This window comes from Rhamphochromis sp. 'chilingali' (assembly GCF_963969265.1).
Source record: "Rhamphochromis sp. 'chilingali' genome assembly, chromosome: 2".
In the NCBI taxonomy this organism is placed as follows: Eukaryota; Metazoa; Chordata; class Actinopteri; order Cichliformes; family Cichlidae; genus Rhamphochromis; species Rhamphochromis sp. 'chilingali'.
The window spans coordinates 12,586,991-12,602,943 of NC_137930.1; the positions used below are offsets into that span (position 1 = coordinate 12,586,991).

General features: G+C 40.4%; 1 protein-coding gene across 4 annotated transcripts in view; it reads right to left on the bottom strand.

Moving 5' to 3' along the window:
• Positions 1-1,600: 1,600 nt before the first annotated feature.
• ttc28 (tetratricopeptide repeat domain 28) overlaps positions 1,601-15,953 on the bottom strand; it is a 160,996-nt gene continuing 146,643 nt past the window's right edge. For 2 of the 4 annotated variants that reach the window (XM_080876640.1, XM_080876643.1), the window contains 14 exons: positions 15,064-15,204; positions 13,748-13,892; positions 13,448-13,627; positions 12,721-13,289; positions 12,384-12,631; positions 11,593-11,717; positions 10,271-10,348; positions 10,017-10,176; positions 9,434-9,510; positions 8,000-8,023; positions 7,583-7,712; positions 4,093-4,200; positions 3,365-3,992; positions 1,601-3,283 (listed from right to left, as the gene is read on the bottom strand). In XM_080876640.1, the coding sequence (XP_080732766.1) occupies positions 2,173-3,283; positions 3,365-3,992; positions 4,093-4,200; positions 7,583-7,712; positions 8,000-8,023; positions 9,434-9,510; positions 10,017-10,176; positions 10,271-10,348; positions 11,593-11,717; positions 12,384-12,631; positions 12,721-13,289; positions 13,448-13,627; positions 13,748-13,892; positions 15,064-15,204 (3,724 nt within the window). In that variant the 3' untranslated portion in view covers positions 1,601-2,172. The remainder of the gene's footprint in view (positions 3,284-3,364; positions 3,993-4,092; positions 4,201-7,582; positions 7,713-7,999; positions 8,024-9,433; positions 9,511-10,016; positions 10,177-10,270; positions 10,349-11,592; positions 11,718-12,383; positions 12,632-12,720; positions 13,290-13,447; positions 13,628-13,747; positions 13,893-15,063; positions 15,205-15,953) is intronic. The other 2 variants (XM_080876642.1, XM_080876641.1) reach the window with 2 other exon arrangements.

A 15,953-nucleotide genomic window follows, 5' to 3' on the forward strand; every position in this document is an offset into this window, starting at 1 on the left:
GAGAATCATATTCTTTGATTTTTCCAGTGACTTATACCATTAATACCATCAAGCCACTTCTGTGAAAAGCTGCTCAGGATGGGAGTCGCCAATTCTACATTCTCCTCGATTGGTAACTGTCTCTCAGAAGACACTGCATTAGTTGGGTGTATTAAGGGTGGGCAGGACATTCAGACTCCTTCTGAATGTCAACAAGACAAAAGAGATGGTGGTTGACTTCTGGAGGAAATAAACTGCGACTAGGCCATTCAACCTTATGGGTGAGTAGGTGGGGACAGTGGACAGATACAGGTACTTGTGCGTAGTGGTAGTGAGTGCCATCTATTTTGCTGTCGTCTGCTGGGGGGACCTGAGTGCCAAAGATGCCAGCAGGATCAACAAACTCATCCGCAAGGCTGTAAAAAATTTGGAGATGTTTGAGTCAGTGAGGGACAGGAGGTCACTAAACAAACTGCTACATCATGTACAGCCCATCACACCTGTTCCACTAATTTCTGAGGCAGCAGACCTCCTTCTCCCTCAGACTGATTGAACCTCGCTGCCATAAGGAAATCATTCTGATATCTCATAGCACAAAGCCCTTAACAGGGTATATCCTGGATAGGTTGCAAATATATAATAGGGCCAATATGGAGAGACAGACAACCACTCAATCTAAAACTCACATCCATTGGCCAATTTAGAATCACAAATTAACCTAACCTGTGAATGTTTTTTGGACTGTAGGAAGAAGTCTGAGTACCTGGTGAGAACCCATGGAGACATGGCGACAAAGTGCAAACTCCAGACAGACTGGATTTGAACCTAGGACCTTATTGCTGTGAGGCACTGACGACTGTGCCATTTTTTTCATATTTTGCAAAACTGCACTAAATTGAATCACTGTAAGAGCATTAGCATGAACTCTAAATAACACTGGAAATTAAAAGAACACTATGAACAATAAGACATTTGTTACTGTTAAGTATCATAAAAGCTCTATAAATATTTACTGTACTGTGTTAAGAGTAGAGCAATGGTGAAGAAACTATTAAGATAAGCTGCTGAAGTAAAAGTACTCATAATAGACTATAAAAATACTTTAGTACAAACAAAAGCCCTGCATTAAAAAGTCCAAAGTAAATATCTATTACTAACGAAAAGTACTGGAATACCTAAGAGCACATAAGACAATGATGGCTAATTTAAAGTGTCTAATATGCAATAATGTGGTTTAGAAAATATTAATTTTTTTTATTACTAATTCAAGTACCGGTATTGCACCTGGTTAGCTTGTACTCTTTAAACACTTTTAATATCTGTATCTACAAATGGTTTCATAAATATCCAGTATATCCTTATAATACGTTAAGAATTACATTCACAATTCTTCCCTTTACCCCCCCTTTTTTAACTAGATTTACTATTTTGCTTTTATTATAAGTAAAAAGAATGTGTGAAGATTTTTTTCATTATAGAACATTGCTGTATGTGATCAAAGCAAGACAAAGAAAGGAGCAAAACTGCATGTTATAAAATCAGATAAATACTTGGGCACCATGCTGGCAATCACACATGAAACCAAACTAGCATAAAATATCAAAAAGTTGTCTTTACTTCTTCATTGTTTTAATTGTATTTATAAATTGTGTGACGATTATATTAATAATAATTAGAAAACACTCAAAATAAATGACATCAGTAACCAACAGTAATGACATTAAACAATAATTATTAAACAATAACTCAAGATTGAATCCAGGCCAGTACAAAGAAAGCAAGCATTTAGGCTGATGTAAAATGTTCATTCAGTAAGCAGACTGCAGGTTAAAAGCATTTCTGTTCAGTGTACATGGAGGCATTGAGACACATGCCCTCTAGTCAGTCATAAAAACAAAATTAAAGCTAGAGATTCAACACTTCTCTTAATTATTATGCCCTTCCATTTCTCTCCAGAAGAAGGCACAGTCATCACATTCAAAAACATTTACATCCCTTCACAAAAAAGTAACATGTAAAATCACCATCGGTATGAAATGAGTACTTTTTCATTCCTGCAACTCAGCAGGGATTGCTAAAAATGTAGTTGTATTTCCACTGAAAATGGGCAGATTTTATCATTGAACAAGCACAGATATTAACCAGAAGATTGATCTCCTAAATCTGTGTTCAGGACTTTAAATATTCAAATTCTTAACATTTAGAAGATGGAAAAAAGTGTCCAGGTGAGAGAAACTTGTAGCCATTCCCAGAGGGAAGTCTGACACCTCCTTTAGAATGTGTGAGAAGGCCAGCTGGAGATGGAGGTGGTTTAGCCTCCAGGTTTGGGTGAACATTTGGTCTGTCATCAGTGTTGTGGTCTTCAGGTTCCCCTACATTTTTCCTGATAGACTCATTTCTAGGTGAGAGATTCAGCAAACCCAAAACATCTTTCTGAACTGTACTCATTTTTTTATTCTCACCTCGGAGTAAGCTGGCCGGACATGGCATGTTGGGTTTCTGGCTGGCGTTGGCCCAGTAGGTTTTTAAATTGTGGATTGCCTGGATTTTGCTATCCTGTTTGGATTGATGCAGCTTAGGGGTGATTGCTGGGCTAGAAGAGGCTGAAACAGATCCTGCGGAGGAATAGGAAAGGGCTGGGGATGGAGCACTGTCAGCAGGAGAGCGTGAAGGTGAGATGTGGGCAGTGTAAGGCGAGCTGGGGTATTTCAGTTTGAGCTGAGCCTGTATGTGCACATCTGGGGAGACTGTAGGGAGAGGTGAACCCTGATCTTTTACTGAGAGAGATAACGAAGGGGATGAATGAGCTTGGCTGCTGTAGACTGAGCTGATTTTCTGCAGTGATGAGGAGCGAGATGGTGGTTTAGGCCGAGTTGGAGGAGGGATTGAGACAGAGGTAGAGAGCGGTGAAAGATGACTAGAGAGTGAGAGAGGAGACTTTAGACTTGCCCTACTTGTTGGTCGGCTAAATGCACTGGTCTCAGAGGGCTGAAACCCTTGGGCTCCATTTGTAGGAGTCAAAGTTGGGGTTGTTGGAGTGGACACCGATTTCTGTCTGCTGAGAGACTCATCTCTGCCCTCAGCTCCCTTCAGTGTCTTTCCTCTAAGGTTTGCCTTCTGCAGGCTCTCCACAGCTTGCATGTGGCTCTCAGTCTCCTCCAGGATCTTCTGGGCCAGCTCCTGGGGATCCAGTTGTCCTGCAGGTCCTGTCCTTTCCTCTTGGGATTTCACTGTGCTATCTGTCTCAGTGCTCGACTGGTCTGACTCAGAGCTGCTGACTTTTCCTTTCCGCTGAGGAGTTGAGCTGGAAAATGAAACATATAGATACATTTAAAAGAAGTTCAAGAGTAACTCTTTCTGACTTAACAAAAAGTATTGAACTTACATTTCCTTCTTGACTTTGGGGTTATTCTTAACTGTTAGTGGCAGCGTTGGAGCTTTTATTGGAGATGTAGGTGTGCTGATGCTTCCCTTTGAGGAAACTGTTAGAGGATACCCATGCCGCCCGGCAGATGCTCTCCCAGCACCAACTCTGCCAAATCTATGTCCTGCAGGTAGAGGCAGAGTGTCACACTCGCTTCCTCCTCGACCTAATGGCTCACTGCTTATAATGGAGTACCCCGCATACTCCTCGTCCTCTCCTTCTCCCGATAATACTCCTCCATTACTGGTCAATCGACCTCTTGATACACCACCTGAATGGGTGTAGAGGCCCGCGCCTTGACAAGGCTTCTCTGGCTGTTGATGTGAGCGCTGGCTGATGATGTCACTTCCTGCAGGCTCAGGTCTAGACAGGAAACTGAGAGATGAGGCAAGGGAGCTGAGGCTGTACACTGAGATGGCATCGCAGGAAAGGCTGTCAGGGCACATGGGGGGCAAAATCGAGGGTTGAGGTGGGTAGCAACCTAAGGAAAGGGGTAAAGAGTGTGGCTGGGAGGCTGACTGGGAGGAGGACAAAGACTCCAGGGAGGATGAACTGTCTATGCTAAGTCTCTTGGGAAGCTCTGTTGAGTCTGATTAAAAAGAGAGAGAGAGAGAGAGATTTGAAAAATTTGTTGAAAATTGGGAAAGATTTAGTAAAAGAGAAAGTCCAAAGTCATAACTTATTTTTACCAAACAGTGCTAGAAGAGACTGAAGGGCAAAATGCATGATGCGTCTGCTGGCCTGTTTTCCAGTCTTCAGCACCACTTCCTCCTGACCAACTTCACAAAGGTCAAAACCTGACAAAGACAGAGCACAAAATCCAGCCAAAAGCCAAATCTGAGTACTTCAGTGACAAATAGTAAGCTTTATGTTCTTCACTGCTAAAGTAGTTAGTTACTTTATTAATTCATTTTAGATTACAAAATGAGTATGATGATTCTATATAACCACCAATTCCCAAAAATGTTGGGATGCTGTGAAAATGTGAATAAAAACTGAATGCAAGGATTTACAAATCTCGTATACCCATAATGTATTCACAATAGAACACAAAAAAATATCAATTGTTTAAATTGAGAAAATGTACAGTACCATCTAAAGAAACATATTAGCATGGGCATGAATTTGATGGTAGTAACACGTCTAAAAAAAAAAAAATGTTGAAATAGGTCCATGTTTACCACTCTCTTCTTTTGACAACAGTCTGTAAACGTCTGGGAACTGAAGAGACCAGCTACTGGATTTTTGGAGTGGACTGTTGTCTTGTCTGATGTATGAATCTAGCTACTTAACAGCTGGTTGTTCAGTTGTTGTATTTTTCATTTGATACGCCAGATGTTTGCAGGTGATCAAAAATCTGGATTGCAAACAGGCCAGTTCATCATCTGGCCATATTGTACAACAGCAATGGTTCGTTGTACAGCATGGGTTCATTATAATTGCGGTATGCGTCTTAGCATTGTCTTGCTGAAATATTCAGAGGCTTGTCTGAAAAAGATATAATCTGGATTTGAGTATACACGGCTCTAAAATCTATATAAACAACACGTTCTCACTCTCGAGGCGTAATATTTTACGCTAGGTGTCAAATCGTCAACATGTTACGCTTCCTGGCACCCAACATATTCCTAAATGACAAGATTGGAAAAATGAGGAAACATGAGAACCGTTTGGAATCAATCCACAGATGTTCGTTCATTTTCCTCAAATTGCTTTGGTAAGCACTATTTAACGTCATTAAAGTGCTGATGTTTTTGACACTGTGGGCATGAGTTTGCTGTCTATTGTCAATAGCAGTCTTCAGTCCGGGTGAGTCCCTGCTGACTTTAAACATACTGTGGTGGAACCTATTCTTAAAAAACAAAACATGGATCCAGCAATTTTATCCAACTACAGACCAATTTCTAAATTGTCTTTTCTTTCTAAAGTCCTAGTCCTTCTTCAGCGCCACAACTTTCTATATAAAAATGGCATTAGTGAAGTATTTCAGTCTGGTTTTAAAGCACACCACAGCACTGAAACTGCTCTTTTAAAAGTTTTTAATGACCTTTTAACTTTTACTGACTCGGGAGATCCTGCCATTTCAATACTATGAGACCTCAGTGCTGCCTTTGACCGTAGATCATAGGATTCTTATCTCTCGGCTTGAACACTGTCGGAATCGAAGGGACTGCATTGGAGTGGTTTAAATCTTACCTGTCCAACCAATGCTTTTCTGTTAGATTGGGGGATACATCATCCTCAAAAAACCCACTTTCTTGTGGGGTCCCCCAGGGGTCCATTCTTGGCCCAGTTCTCTTTTCAATTTATATGCTCCCTATGGGTTTATTTTTTAAAAAGGATGTTAAGGCATGGATGACTTTAAACTTTCTTAACCTAAATGAACAGAAAGCAGAGGTGATTGTGTTTAGTTCCTGTGACCACTGCAACTTTGGCCCCTTAGAAATTTATAAAAAACCTTCTGCGAGGAACCTAGGAGTTATCTTTGACTCTAATCTAACGTTTGACAAACAGATTAATGCTGTAATCAAATCAGTTTCTTTCATCTTCGGCTACTTGCTAAAGTGAAGCCATTTCTCTGTTTTAGAGACTTTGAGAGAGCTATCCATGCCTTCATTTCATCTCACCTCGACTACTGTAATAGTCTTTACTCTGGTATTAGTCTGTCATCAGTTAGCTGTCTACAGCTGGTCCAAAACCCTGCAGCACAGTTACTAACTGGCACACGCAAGCGAGAACACATATCCCCCATACTGGCATCATTACACTGGCTGCCAGTTAGTTTTAGAATTAGGTTTAGGATTTTATTATTTGTTTTTAAGGTATTGCAGGGGTTAGCACCCTCATACCTTTCTGATCTTTTAAATTGGTACACTCCTGCAAGGTCTGCGGATCAATTGCTGCTGGCTGATTAAAGCACAGAGATCGGGCCTTTGCCATGACTGCTCCTAAATTATGGAACAAACTGCAGGACCTCCCCAACATTGGACACTTTTAAAACCTGTCTGAAAACCGACTTTTACTCCATGGCTTTTAAATCAAAATGAGTTTGTATCGAAAGGAGCCAGCTGAGGTGGTTCGGGCATCTGACAAGGCGCCTCCTGGGTGAGGTGTTCCAGGCATGTCCCACCGGGAGGAGGCCCCGGGGCAGACCCAGGACACGCTGGAGAGATTATATCTCTCGGCTGGCCTGGGAACGCCTTGGTATTCCCCCGGACAAGCTGGAGGAGGTGGCTGGGGAGAGGGAGGTCTGGGCCTCTTTGCTTAGGCTGCTGCCCCCGCGACCCGGCCCCGGACAAAGCGGATGAAGCTGGATGGATGGATGGAGTTTGTATTACTTTTATTTTTCTTATTCTTACTCAAATCTTCTAATTTTATTATTCTTTTTCTTAACTTTTATCATGTCTCCCGATGTTTTTATTTCTTTTGATTACCTTAATTGTACAGCACCTTGGTCAACATTTGTTGTTTTAAATGTGCTATATAAATAAATTTGACTTTGACTATTTGACAGATGGTGGTATGAGGCGTTTGTGCTAATATGGTGTGTTCGGTTTTTGCTGAAGGTGGTGCTTTTCTTTAATGCTAAACATCTCCACTTTGCTCTTGTCTGTGCAAAGGACATTGTTCCAGATTTTTTTATTTTATTTGTTCAGATGCAATAAAACAGCCATGCTGTCATGTTCTTTTTAGAGAGAGAAGGCTTTCTTCTGACAACCCTTCCAAACAAGCCATATATGTTCAGTGTTTTTCCAATTCATTACAAAGAACTTTATCATTTAACATACTAACTGTAGAGCTTGAGTCCTTTCTCACAAACATAATTCAGTAAAAAGCAAAAGTGTCTGATAAGGGGTGTTCAGTAGGTGATATGAAAGCTCACACAAAGACAAACAGGAAAATAAGTAGACATATAAGCATCAAAGACAGATGGAAAAGGATAAACAAAAGTATTTACAATGTAAACCAAGAAACAACACTATAAAAGAACCTTAATCAGAAGCTCAATGCATATAGATGTGTTTCAATATGTTCTGAATATTATAATATAATTTTTTGCTCTGTGCTAGTATTTACCGACATTTTCTTTACTTACAACTGACATGGGTGATGCAGTAGATCACTGACAAGGAGGTATAAAAAAAATGTGAAACTAAGTTTCTTTTAAGGATGACTCACCCAGTGCAGCCAGGAACTCGTGGCAGCCTGGCAGCCTCCAGAGCTGCACACTAATTGACACTTGAATGGGAGCCAGTGGAAAGTCTTGCTCTTTGTCGCCTGACTGCAACTGAACCAACACTTGGTGAAGCTATGGAGAGGAAAGAAGATATAATGACTGGAGTGCTGGATGAGTGTTTATACTTTTTCAGTTTTTAACTTATTTATTACCTCACATTTGAGAACATATAAGGATTGTATTAAATAAAAAATACTCCAGTGTAAATCAACAATTCTCAATAAACAAGGACAGATAAAGCACGCACTTCACAAAGAATATTCAAATAAAACATCTTAGTGTCTGAATGTGTTTGTGCCTGCTTTGACGAGTGTTGTACTTTTGAACTCAAGCCAGAAGTTTCATCATGAAACACTTACCATTCCTGCCACACTTTTAACTGCCTTTGTGAGGTGTGTATGACAGAAGAAGAAACAGAACTTTAGTTATTTATTTTTGTGTAATTGTTGTGTTTGAATTACTGTATTCTCAGCCATGCATGAATGATGATGTGCTTATGCAGGCAATTCTTGATGATACCCATATAGTATTTATGGAGGGCTACAGCAAGCAAAGAATGATGAAACCAAACAAATGACTGCAAAATGAAAAATTAGAGTGAAGAGTGGGGGGTGCTCTGCACTTTACCAACTTTACCAACAAGCAATCTGTTTTAGTTATGAGTGGTTAAAAGACAAGTGTGCAGAATATCTCATGACCATGCTGACCAGATGCATGCTAGGGTTGGGAAACAACAATGCATGCAGTGTTGAGTGTGTTTGCAGAAAGCAGTCATGCAAATGAACTAGATTACTAACCATATTCAGTAAATTTTACTTCCCTACAGTTATGGAAAAAAATGGAAATCTCTCTCTTTCTGTATATATGCAATGCATGTGGGAACTATGGATGAATAGAAATATAACATCCTCACTGACTAAGAAGCACCTAATAGCTCAGGGCATCAATTAATGGTGCAACATCAGTAGAACACAGTTACTATCAAAGCTAGAGGTTGAGAGGCTACAACCCAGTGGGAATGAGTGAGCAGTGTGGACACAATGAGCCGACCCTGATAGAAGAAGCATTGGAAGTGAACTAGATGACGCTTAGCTACCTACAATGACAGAATTGCTGTTTTTACACCAGGACTCTAAGATCAGGCAAGCCGACCGGAGCTCTGCCTGGATTGACCATAAGACTCAGCCTATGACTCAGTGCCTTGAATAGTGTACAGGAACATCTGAGCTGCATATGGACTAAAAGTCCCCACTTTCAGATGGGGGGAGGGGGGGGGGGGGAGGCACTGCAAAGGTGGTTAAGAATAATAGGGGTATGGTCATGTCGGACTTTGAGTTCCAGACAGACAAGCAGCTACTGGCCAACCAACATGACATAGTGGTGGACAGCAACACTGGGAAGAAGGGCCACAAGAAAATAGAGAGTTACCAGGGCCAGGAGGAGAAACTGGAGTAGATGTGGAAGGTAAAGTCCAAAGTTGTCCCAATGGTAATAGAAACATTAGGAGCTGTAACCCCAAAACAGAGGTCTCTGTTCAGAAGAGTGCATCTGCACCAGTTGGTCCTTCAGCCCCTGGTACAGCTAAAATAGAACACCCAAACTCCGAGGCCTCTGGTAGAGCACCCAAGTTTAAGCAACACAATAATACCATCCCCCAGCTTTTTGAGCTTGGAACTCTCAACGTTACTTAGGTAAAGGCCAAGAATAAAAACAGGTGGTGGAGGGAGATCTTATTTTTTGATGTGCGTAGTTCTTCAACCACTGTCATGACCACCTGTCCAACATGATAGTACCTTATGAATGAGCTGTTCTCCAGCCTCAGATGCTGTGACCAGCTTACAGAGTGCCTGTAAGGCTGGAGGAGTAAGACCTGGGGATGCACAGAAAGTTAATCAGAAATTTCTATAGCACTGTCATATCTTGATCACGAACAACTAATACAACCTAGTGTAACATTTTACAAAAGAGCTATAAGTTGAAATAAAAATATAATCTGAATTATTCTCTTGCTAATATAGGGTATCTTGCAAAAGTGAGTACACCCCTCACATTTTTGTAAATATTTCGTTACATCTTTTCATGGGACAACACTGAAGATATGATAGTTTGATACAATGTAAAGGCAATAATGGCTGTGTGTTAAATTATTTAGAGGGGACAGCAAATTTACACTGTTGTACAAGCTGTACACTGAGTACTTTGCATTATATCAAAGTGTCATATCTTCAGTGTTGTCCCATGAAAAGATATAATAACATTTTTACAAAAATGTGAGGGTTGTACTCACTTTTGTGAGATACTGTACATTAAACAAATATGATTTTATCAGTATGACTGACATAGGAGATGTTTTGAATAATGGAAAAACTCTGTTACCAAGCAGTGACTGTAGAGTGGTACTGCACTGCTGCAGTCGATCCCCAGGATCTGACATAGGAAAAAAAACTGCCGCAGGGAGTCCAGCAACACTACCAGAGAAGTCCAACCGAAAACCCACTGCAGAGAGTAGGGCCTGCCACCCAGGCACCCCGCCGACCTTACCCAGCACAGAGGAGACATGTGGACATGAACAGAGAATACACAAAGGTTGACATTTAAAGAGAAGGAGAAGGAAAGACCAACACACAGACCTTATTCTCCACACTTTGCTGCGATGTGTACATTGGGTTACACTGGCCACTCTGAATGCGCTGTAGTGATTTCTCAACCTGTGGACAGAAACAGGCACAAATTGTGTTATTTAATCAGACTGGAATGTTCAGATGTGGGAAAAATGTGTTTTGAGGTGCCATTCACAAACAATTTAACATTTTCTGGACAGGACAAAACTGAAAGAAAATTAAAAGAAAACATCTTGATTGATAATCATGCATTTCATTAGCAATCAAGATGTTTTCTTTGTGTTGAACACAATCATGGGTGCTTCCTTAAGAAGCATTTTAATTCCAGAATTCACCAGAAAATAGCTTTACCATTTCTCATTGATACCTCAGATCTCTGTGCGTGGATTGTGGAGTGATATTTATACAGCAGTTTTCTAGTCTAAGCTCTACTACAAGCCTCATTCACACATTCATACTGCACTTTATTCCATAAAAGAGGACCGTAGCCACAATGGCAGCACTCACTGACATCATTCTGGACTCTGCATCTTTAAGGCTTTAATGTTAGGTTAGCATTTTACCCCCCTGCCATGCTATTTAGAGCCAGACGTGACCATAATGCTCTAAGGTATCAGCTAACACCAGCATGCTGGAACCGCAATGACTCTGAAATTTCGGCAACATGCTCTGATGGAAGTCTGATGATGATAACTAAAGTTATGATTCACTGTATTAGATTTTTATTGATCTTCATGAGAGCTAAGTATAGTTTCCCCAGTCTGTCTCGCTAACACATTTGAATTCTTTTTCCTTAGATGGAGGGAAAGTGATGTCCCCAAATCAAGAGGGGTAGAGATAAGAAGCACTGCAGAAAAAAAGCAATTTGCTGTCAAAGTAGGTTAACACGTTCACACAGACCTTGCGCTGAATGTAATGACTTTCTTTATTGTTCAATACTTCTTTGATGCAAAGTCATAAAGTCATTAAAATAGCTCAGTATGAATTATCTAAACTTAATATAATGTTTTCATATGGGTTTTTAAAAACTTTTTTCAATCAACAGTCTTTAATTAAATGACATAAAATAACTGCTATAAAAAGCAGTTAAGCCAGTATTCACATTTGTGATCTTTACAATAGTTAATCTTTGGATGCTCTGACAAAAAATAAAAGCCACATTTCTAATTAAAGTGATTAAAGTCATGCGCATTTAAGATTTTCCAGTAGTATTTATGACAAATCGGCTGTCGTTTTATTGAACTGATATCTAAATTCATCTTTTGAATTTTAAACTTACTAATAGAGAACTAATAGAGAAAGCGAGACTGCAAAGTTTGAAGAAGTCTTACCAAGTGTAACAACACTCTCAGGGCATCCCTGGCCCTCTCTGGGTACTGAAGGATCTCTACCAGGGCTTGGCCAACCAGTGACATGGGACTGTTCAGCTTTACATCATTGCCAATAAGCATGTAACCTAAAAAAATACAACAAAACACATCTTTCGGTTTCTCGTGCATATTGAAACTGTGTTTTTTGGAGTTCTGAAATGTAAATGTAGCCGTCTCCAAAGCACCTTGGGTTAGCTTCTGTTGTTTAAATGTGCTGTAAGTTATGAATAAAATAGGCATGACATGTTTAAGGTAAAATTTTCATCGCCAGTAAATAACTTATGTAACACAGTGGGCTACATAATAAACTTGAAGAATAGAAACAAAGTGTTGATCCTGCTGTACTAGTATCGACCCAAAATCAATACCAGCATTGGTATCAATGCTATCGATAATTGGATTGATCCGCCCACTTCTAGTTCATGGTTTGCTCTTTCTCATACCTTGCTTGAACACACATATCACTGCTGACCAGTAACACCCCAACAGACTTGCCATATTGGATACAGTGGCCACAACAATTATTCTTTTTTTTAGTTTATAGCGTTTACGTATCATCTAACATATCTCAGACATTGACATTGCTAAGTTGTACAAACTAATTGGTTCCTTTTAGCTCATTTGAACGAAGAAATTGGTTAGCTGATAAATGCTCCACTATATTTTACAGCTACTCCTCTTGTGTCTGCGTGCTGTGGCTCAAAGCAACTGAGTCAAGCTTTAGTATTTTACATTAATGATTGTTTGCTAACCAGCCCAGTTGGAGGGGTGTGAGAAGTGCTTGCTGCTCTGCAGTGTCTTCATGGCTTCCGTCAGAGCTGCACTGGCTTTGGTCCCATTGTGAAGAGCTGTGTAGAAGGTGTGTGTGAACAGTTTAGAGGCAGCTACTGGCACAGGCCACAAAGAGACACACACACACTGGACCCCTGCAGCCAAGAACGCTCGAGTCAACCCCACAACTCCATCTGCTGTTACCTTGCTGCCGGACTCTGGGTACAACCTGAGGTGGCAAAGGGTCAAAGAGTTACATGGGACAGTCAAAAGCTAAGAAAAGCCTGTGTAAAAAACCAAATCTGTGAATAGTTATACCTCAGGACCACCAGTTTGACAGTCAGACAAAGGTCCAGTATATCAGCAGCAGTAAGAAGGAAATCTTGAAGTGGTGGACTATCACAGATACTCTCTACCTCACACACACTTTCACCATCCTCACTCCTTTCATCTGCTCCTCTGAGTCTCTCTGGGCTGCTCTTTGAAAACAAACCCTTCACTTTTCCACCCTGATCTGCTGCTTCGCCTGACACTGACATCCTGCGGGGTGATTTCTCCTTTGGTCGGCCACCTGCCCCATCTCCTCCAGCATGCTCTTGGCTAGGGGCAAGGACCAAAGCTGCAAGCTTCCAAGATATATGTGTGGCAAAGTGAACACACTCTGCTTGACTCAGAGCTGCTAAAATGCGATCCTTTGTGGCATTGGCTCCCGTTAGGGGATGACATCCCAGCTGCTCTCCCAGCCACAGGGCTTCCTCTTGGGCTGAGGGTAAGGGCCCCCATAGCCAACGGTCCATGACACTCGGTGGCAAATGAGGTGCACCGACCACTGCAGCCATTGAGCCTCCATCTGGACAAAATAAGTGTCCACTGCGTCGAGCATGAGGCTGCAGTTTGAACACATTTGATACAGAAATATTATAATAAGCAATAAATATTTTAAATAATTAATTGAATAAACACATATGTCGGAATAGTTTGACAAATACAATATATGTTACTTTACATCGATTATCAGAAATCAAAGGGTACCAAAATGACTTACCTTTATTGTTGCTCCCAGGCTGGCTAAAGAAGGTACAGAAATTAGACTGAACCTTTCATACAGGTACTCATTAGAGGAGCTGCCTTTGAGCAAGGCAAATGGAATTAGGTATAATTCTCCCTCCAGAACTAACACAAGTTGTCTGTGTCTACCCACGGGTCCACTACTGTGCATCAGGCCCTGTATAGAGAGAGGTGGAGGGCAATCGTAACACACAGATTTGTGTGAAAAACCATAAAGAAGACAAATTCAAATCGTGAATTGAAATATAAGTCTTTCCTTGGAGACACACATACATACCCCTTCCATTGGCGCTATGAGCAAGTCATAAAGGGCCCGCAGAGGAGGTTTGCCAGTGTTACTTGGTCTGAAGAGGGGAGAAGATAAGCCGTCCTTTACTGGAGATACAGTGGTACTGTACAGACTCGTCATGCTCTGACAGCTTCTATTAGAGGCAGAAATACACAAGAAATGTAATACACTCCAACATATAGTTATCCTGTTTGAAAACAGCTATGAACCTATAATCATGATGATGTTATAGTCATGCAGCTCTATGAAGCTCTACTTAAGCACTGGTGATATTAACTGAATGGTAATGTTAGCTTGCTAACTTGCTCATCAGGATTTTGAGTAATGTGTTATAGTTTAACATTTCCTTTTTTGTCACAATGAACAGAAGTTTTGCAAATTCAAGTAACTATAAAAACATATTTGCAATGTTTTTGTTTCCCTTCAAGTTCCTATGCATACAGCTTCTTACAAGTTAAATGTATCTAATCCTATGAAGACCTTTGTATTATGACTGCAACTGCAATATTTTGTGCCCATATTTTGTATCATGATGATCTGTTTAGTTTCCAATTAGATCCGATTTTTCACTGCATGTTTCAAAATGTTTTAAATGTTTAAATTATTCGTTGTGTAGCAACACCTTGTAGAGTTTGTGTTATGTTTAAATGTAGTGGGAAAAAAAAGTTGTGAAAAATGGACTTCTCATAGTTGTAGATTTCTGTTTAAATACTGTATTATTGAGTTATTCTTGGTCATTTTGGACTTATGTCAGGTTCACTTCCTGTCGTTATCATTTGTCCCTTCTTAGTAATCGTCTGGGGTACTGACTTGATTCGAATTTGTCTTGCCTGTGTCCAGTTATCCAGCCAGCCTTCCCAATGTACAGTATACATGCACACCTCCTGTCCGTTAGTTCACACTTCATAGACTGTCCTGTTTTCTTTGGAGCCAAGTGATCCAGCAGTTTCTTGTGGTCCTTGTTTATGACCTTTTGCTATGATTCATGAACTTGGTTATTCTTTACCTGTTTTATTTTCCCCATTGCCTGTCTATCATCTGTTTTGGAATTAAAATTAGAACTTTGGGCTTTTTCTTTTTCTTGTTTTGCATTTTTGGTTAGCCACTAGTTAGCTTTTAGTTTGGCCAAATCTCTCAATGTAAGATAAATTGAAAAAAGCTTGTTGCTAATAATGTAGTAGAGGAGATGCAGTACCAACTCACTATGCAGTGAAGTTAAGTAAAGTCAGAGCTAAACCTAAAGTAGCACCCTCTGGACATATAGCCAATATACTCTCGCAGTTTACAAGAACTCTGAGTCAAACCTGTTGAAGAGATTATTTCTGGACACCATGTGGAGATAGCCTGTAGGGTCTGTGGCAGAGATGAGTTTTTTGTTCAGCTCCTCAAACTGCTGCTCCAACAGATCTCCAGCTTCACTCTCTGTCTCACTACTTGAGAAGACTCTGCAAAATGGCAATAGAGACAGTGATACATAATTGTTCTATTATACAGCATTGTCTAAAGATTGCAACCAAAATGCTAGGTGCATGCATATATCTCTAACAGTGTCAACTCAAAAGCATAAGTATGGTCAAACATTCTGTTTACAAGCAGAAGCCAATCAAAAGAAGGCAGGCTTAAAAAGAGGGCGGTCTTAAAGGGAGAGAAGAAAGTAGTTTGTTTCAGACTGATGAATGAACTGACAATCTTAGGAAAATGTACAAAAGGAAGAAACAAGTAGTAATTAATTACTGGAGCAGTATGTGATAGAGCGATGACTTGGAATTAAAATAACTTTTTATGGAATCCTCTGGCTGTAGATTTTACACACTCAGGAAGGTAATAGCAGTTTCTGATACCTGGATACATGCTAAAGGGCAGTAAAGTGCTACTAGTGGTTTGGAAAACATTTTTATGCTGTGTATCTGCAAAAACTTGTCATGCTTAGATGAGTGGGACTCATAATAAACCACACACAACAGCGTGAATCACCACAATATCAACACACACACACACACACACACACACACACACACACACACACACACACACACACACACACACACACACACACACACACACACACACACACACACACACCAGAAGTAGTGAATCTGCTGGCTGCAGTGACTCCACTGCAGTGGTTTTCACAGTAAGTTGAGATGCAGTTTGTATGGGGGAACATTTGCTGGCACAACACATGGTAGTGATT